We start from the raw sequence: 6,679 nt of genomic DNA, 5'->3' as shown, positions 1-6,679 counted from the left end.
GCCGGCAGGTGATAACGATGCTGCTGCTTCTTAGAATATGTCACGCCAGCCGATTGTAAAGCGCTTATAAAGAGAGGACAGAGGTCTGAGGTCTGATACTCAAGTTTGGCGCGAGGAACCTGTGCATTCCAGCGCGCGTGGGAGATGATGTTCAGTTTCTCCCAATGAGACCAAGTGACTGCCAAACGGTCTCATGAAACCATGCTTCATAAGACACCAAACTAAATGCGAGCATAAAGGGTGTTTATATTTTGGAATAAGATTTTTTGTAATAAGTGAAAGGGTGTCACAGATTTGATATGGGCTCCAGTCAGATGTTGGCATTTAGTTATCAAAGTGACGCAAAGAAATAAAAAAAATGCCATGATTCATACGTGATTATTTGCACATAAAACAACAGTAAGATATAAGTGCTAGGGGCCAAAATAAATGATGATAATTGTATTATTATTATTATTTTATAGTCAACATTTTATAATGTTTCAGACTTATATACACACACACACACACACACATATATATAGATATATATAGATAGATAGATAGATAGATACACACACATATATATATATATATATATACACAAATACATACATATATACATATATGTATAAGTACTTTGATTTTGGGAAGAAAAAGGCAGTCAACGTAATAGAAACGGAATATTCAAAAGGTATCTATAATATGTGTAGTAATATTTATAGCCTACTTGAAAATGAGACTAAATTAACTGCAGTGAATAAATGCTTTCTGCGGTTTCGCAGAAACACATAGCTAATTATCACAATACTAATTCTCAATAATGACGGCCAGTGGAGAAAGACACTTTTCGCAGCATAATGGTGCAGTTACGATGTCGACCAGCAGGGGCTAACGGGCCAAACCAGGACACTGATCATATTTGTGACTTTCTTTGCCGTGTCCATAACAGCTTTAACACAACTGAAAATCTGCTCATCATATTTTCATGCCTGCCGATCTCCCCACCTGCAAGAAGTCGAGCTAACTTGTAAGCACAATTTTAATTCGTTTATTAAAATTAAATGAAAAATGTTCGATATTAAATTAAGATGTCAAAAAGACATGTATACATTTAATGTATACAAGTACATTTTCAACTGAATATTTCCTATTTGAATAACAATGCCTAACAAGAAAGAGTTCAAGCCAGCATGTCAAAATATATTAGAACTATACATTAGCTGTGATTCCAGTAGAGGGAGACATTGTACTATTGACCAGTAAGAAAGTGGATTAACTGAAAGAAGAGGTTCAGACGAGAGACGGGCACAAGCCATGTCTTTTTAACACTTTATTATCAAGTTATTGGCTACTATCTGTAGTTATCTGTTATTCTATTTGTGACTACATGAAAAGCCACATATTAGACCTGCGACATAAGTTTATTACATGAAGGCCTGTCAAAGCTACTGCATTCACTTATCGCAGACATACAATATATACAATCAAAGTACAATTATTTCCGATAAAAACTTTTAATAGGTACATATATAACTTCATGTTATAAAATAAATCTGAAATGTCCTAAATACTGTGATTTTTAAATAGATAAAATGGCAAGTATAAAAGTAAGGACCTAATCCAAATCTAGAAATATTCAAAATAACATGTTGAAAGTCTGTGTTTCAACCTCTGATACCCACTGGACATCTCTGCTGGGGATTTGATGGAGGAGAAAAGATTTAAACCCCAAAGGCTGAACATATTGGGCAGCATATACATGGTTCAAATAAAGCTCATTGTCAGGCAACACTGGCCACATCTTGGAATTATAAATTATTGATTATTTAAATAAAAAAAAAAACAGAGGGAAAAATGTTGACTTAAGCTTTAGACCACTCAAAGGAGGAAGAATACAAAGATATATCCATATATTATAAAATTAAACATTAATATGAGAGTAACAATATTCTGAAGGCAACTCCATAGCCACTTTCCAGTTGACATCTAGCTCTGACATTACGCTGGTGATTTCAGGCTGAAGAATACTTTCTGAATACATTCAGGGTGAGTACACATTTGAGGTTTTAAGGGACTGACTCTTAGCTAGCAAGCCCATTTGTATTATAATCTAAAAGCCAAGGAGAAATACATAACCCATGAGAAGTTTGAAGAAAGTGCTCAGTATAATTGCCTACTATCCATTAGTTGCGCTTTGGAGTAAGTTTTCAGTCTTTTAGCTGTAGATTTGGTTTCTAGCGAATGAAAATGGTAGGCATGGCAGAACCTGAAAAAATAGCAGCTCAGGCAGGGTGGAGTAGAAGCTCTACGATCAAACATGCCCTTTCCTTGTAGGACTGGGTGAAGTCTTCCTCCCAAGTCGAGGCGTACCCTGTGAACAGATGACAGACATAAAAGATATGATTTACAGGAAAGGGAGCCAAACATGAGTCAGTTGCAAAATCCATAGCTATTGTAATAGGCCTCCTTCTGACTCTAAACTCTGCTTATTACAAAATAAATTGTGTTTATCCACTGAAACATTCCAACTTATTAAAAAAATAAAAAATTTAACTACAAAAAAAAAAACAAATCAACACAACACAATGTACAAATAGATCAAATGAATGCACTGTGTATCAGCTGTATGTGAACTGCAGTCACTCACCGGTGATTGAGCTTTGGAGAAGTTCATATGGGCATACAGCAGCACTGCTATGTCCTTATGACCTGCTTCCAGAGCAATAGACAAAGCATTGCTCTCATCCTAGAGACAAGAAAACAAACATACAAATGGCGAACACCTCATTAGCCTTACTTGCTTTCTGATAACAACAGCAGTATCCACTATGAGAAATGAGTGGAACCCATTACATAAATATACGTCATGTTCATTAAACGTATTTGGTGGACTATCTAGGTTAAATTGAGACTCTGCTCACTCACATTATCACTGAGTGTGGCATCGCAGCCCGGCTGAGCCAGCAGAAGCTTGACTATCTCAACGTGACCGTGTTCACTAGCGCACATAAGCGCAGTCGAGCCCTCATCATCCTGGATGTTGACGTCTGCACCGCAGGCAAGCAGAGCCTTCACCATGTCCATTCTGCCATGACTGACAGCCAGCATCAGCCCTGTCTGACCAGCCTGGACTCACAGAGTCAATGAGATCAGTTTAGAGACTTCAAAAGTAAGACTACTGCCTCAAAAGACAATAATCTAGTTTAATGCTAATTTATATACTATACCATTTTCATTTTACTATATTATTATTTACTATACTAGCATTCTTGTATAATATAATATATTTTTCAATTCATATTTTATCCAGCAAGAAGAACGTATTAAATTGATCAAAAGTGACAGTAAACACATTTAAAATAATTTCTTTTGAACTTTCTATTTATCAAAGAATCCTAAAAAAAAATATATATATATATATATATATATATACACAGTATATCAGCATATTGAATCATGGATCATGTGACACTGAAGACTGGAATAATGATGATGAAAATGCAGCTTTGCCATCACTAGAATAAATAACATTTTACAATATTAAAATAGACAATTTATTTTACATTATATTTCACAATATTACGGTTTTATTATACACATACACAAATGTGGCCTTGGGAAGCAGACTTCAAGAGACAAATATTTAAAAATCTTGCTGACCCTAAATTTTGAATGGTAGTGCAAGTAGAAATGAACCTATTTATATTTAATTTTAACATTTATTTAAAAAAAAATGTATTGTTAATTTTAAGCTCATGATACCCAACTAATATCAATGAAATGGACCATACACTCTTAAAAATAAAGGTTCTTTATTGGCATCGATATTGCTATGAAGAACCTTGAACATCCATGGAACCTTTCAAATGCAGAAAAGGTTCTTTATAATCAAAAAAGATTCTTTAGATTTTTAAATGTTCTGCAAAATGGTTAATTTAAGAACTGTTCACTAAAAGGTTCTTTGGGGAAGCAAAAATGGTTCCTCTATGGTATCACTGCAAAAACACCCTTGGAACCTTTATTTTTAAGAGTGTAGGATATGGTCAAGTATTACCTAACTGTATATTCAATCTATGCAAAAAAAATTTTATTAAAAAAAATTAAAATAAATGTGCGCTTAGTTCAGTTTAAAGCAATGCTCAAGTGCAACAGTAGAATTACACAAACCTGACTGGCTTTAGCATTGACATCGCCATTGCCGAACAGCTCTTCAACCACCCTCATGTCCTTCTGGGCCTCCACAGCGGCGAGTGCTGCTAGCATGATGGGAGTATATCCCGCCTTATTCTGCTGATTGACATTGCAGGCATCTGTGACGAAACAGAGAGAACAAGGGAATCAGAGAGACCGTTGAGCCCACCCTTGTAGTAAACGCATTTGGAAGGAGGCCGTCTGTTGTTTGAACTTAAGAGAGGGGACATGCAGGCTATTCAGACTGAGAGTCATGGGTTGTGGAAAAAGAGAAGGACCAAAGCAGGGATTCACTGACTGGCAACGGGCCAAAGATGGCTAGAGGGTCTGAGAATGGAAGCAGACAATTGAGACAATGGGGGCCGCACCAAAAGAGTCAGATAGAGGAGCACAAAGGCATTGGGATAATGGGCTTTTATATTCAGGAGTCAAGGCACCTCATCATGTGGTATTCACAGAGCTCTTTGGTGCTTTTTGGAGGGGGAACAGTGGGAAACTGCATGAGTCTGGATGTGGATGGAGGATTAGCTATTAGCGTATGTACATTGCCATTCAAAAGTTGGGGTCAGTAAGATTTTTTTGTTTTTGAAAGTTTATTCAATTCAAATTAAATGTATGTTTTCTATTTTAATTAGTTTTTTTTTAGGTCAGTTCTCAATAGGTTAGTTTACCGTGTTAACTTAATTGATTAGTGATGAAAAAATAACGTGACTAAAATATTTTAACGCAGTTAACGCACTGGCTCCGTCCCCAGACCTGTGCATCATCTTACATTTCATACTGTTGACTGTTGACAAATACGATGCAGGGCAACAACTCCATAAATGCAGCTATGCCATAAAATTCAAGATATTGGGGCAAAAATGCTCCTGTATGAGATTTTGTCTCATATTTATATCATATGATAAGCAATATCACAATATTAACTTTAGCAACTGTGTTAAAGTTCTTCAGTCAAGAGTTATTTTTCTCTTTGTGTTTTATTTTATTAACATTAAAGGAATAGTTCACCCAAAAATTTAAATTGTGTCATCATTTACTAAACCTTAATGACTTACTTTCTTTTGTGGAACATAAAACAAGGTCTTTTAAAGACTGTTTGTAACAAAGCTATTTTGGTTACCAATGACTTCCATTGCATGAATGAAAAAAAACGGAGATGTTTCTCAAATTATCTGCTTTTATGTTTCATAGTTTATGTTAGGCCATTGTAGCCTAAACGTTTATGTGTAATAAATTGTATGTTGAATCAAATAAATATTTCTTTCTAAAGCTACTATTTGTAATGTTTACGTAATACTTTCTCATTTAACACAAAAATAGCTTTAAATAATCTTTTGGGGGTATTTTCACAGCCAAATGTAATTTGTGATTAATAAGATTAATTAATCGACACATCATGTAATTCATTGGATTAAAATTTTTAATCAACTGACAGCCCTAATTTTAATATATATAATATGTGCGCGGCCAAAGCTGAATTTTCAGAAGCCATTTCTCCAGCTTTCAGTGTCACATGATCCTTCAGAATGTATTCTAATATGCCGATTTGGTGCTCAAGAAATATCTCTTATTATTATCAATGTTGAAAATACTTAATATTTTGGTGGAAAGGTGGTTTCTGGGTGGTTGCTTACTGGTTCATCTCAAAAGATTACTGATGTTTACAACTGGTATTAACATGCATCTCTCTTGATTGAATCGCAAATAGATAGCGCTAACTACAGGGCTAAATGGGCCCAAAGTATTTTGTGATCTGATCACATGTGATAACGTTACTCTTTATTCATGCTGATGCGTCCCCAGCAATACCAACCACCTTCCGCCTTCACACTAGTAAATCACCACTGCGCAAAAAAAAAGCACGTTGTAAATGACTTCAGTTCATCTCAAAAGATTACTGATGTTTACAACTGGTATTAACATGCATCTCTCTTGATTGAATCGCAAATAGATAGCGCTAACTACAGGGCTAAATGGGCCCCAAAGTATTTTGTGATCTGATCACATGTGATAACGTAACTCTTTATTCATGCTGATGCGTCCCCAGCAATACCAACCACCTTCCGCCTTCACACTAGTAAATCACCACTGCGCTAAAAAAAAGCACGTTGTAAATGACTTCAAAAATTGTGCAAATGTTGACTGGGAGTCAAATACTTACCAGCATCCAGCAGCTTTTTCACAATGTGGAAGTTGGAATGGGATACACTGTAATGGAGGGCAGTGTTGCCGTTGCCATCTGCCATGTTTACGATGTGTTGCAGCAGGGCAGGGGAGATGCCTCTGAAAGCATTCAGGTAGTCCTCCACCAACTCTGGCACGGCCGTCTTCTGACTGGACACTCGGAACCACTCGTGCTGCACTGTGTTCACATATGGCCTCTGGAATGACACAAAATGATAAATATGAGCAAGATCAATACGGTATTATAGAAGATTTACTGTACATGGATTGTGCTATTTATGTAGTATCCGCTCACCCCATAATCAAAGTAAAAAAAGTA

At 36.0% G+C, this 6,679-nt stretch overlaps 1 protein-coding gene across 3 annotated transcripts in view; it reads right to left on the bottom strand.

The window, feature by feature from the left end:
- Window positions 1–1,873: 1,873 nt before the first annotated feature.
- LOC107557614 (KN motif and ankyrin repeat domain-containing protein 1-like) overlaps window positions 1,874–6,679 on the bottom strand; it is a 48,431-nt gene continuing 43,625 nt past the window's right edge. For 2 of the 3 annotated variants that reach the window (XM_016241092.1, XM_016241093.1), the window contains exons 9-13: window positions 6,338–6,431; window positions 4,150–4,292; window positions 2,908–3,108; window positions 2,630–2,728; window positions 1,874–2,353 (exon numbers count right to left, since the gene is read on the bottom strand). In XM_016241092.1, the coding sequence (XP_016096578.1) occupies window positions 2,294–2,353; window positions 2,630–2,728; window positions 2,908–3,108; window positions 4,150–4,292; window positions 6,338–6,431 (597 nt within the window). In that variant the 3' untranslated portion in view covers window positions 1,874–2,293. Of the gene's footprint in view, window positions 2,354–2,629; window positions 2,729–2,907; window positions 3,109–4,149; window positions 4,293–6,337; window positions 6,558–6,679 lie in introns of all 3 variants that reach the window. The other variant, XM_016241094.1, reaches the window with a different exon arrangement.

The sequence above is a fragment of the Sinocyclocheilus grahami genome, unplaced genomic scaffold, assembly GCF_001515645.1.
Source record: "Sinocyclocheilus grahami isolate Dianchi unplaced genomic scaffold, SAMN03320097.WGS_v1.1 scaffold611.1, whole genome shotgun sequence".
NCBI lineage: Eukaryota > Metazoa > Chordata > Actinopteri > Cypriniformes > Cyprinidae > Sinocyclocheilus > Sinocyclocheilus grahami.
Note: the sequence above shows the minus strand (reverse complement) of the source record. Positions and strands in the feature narration are given on the sequence as shown.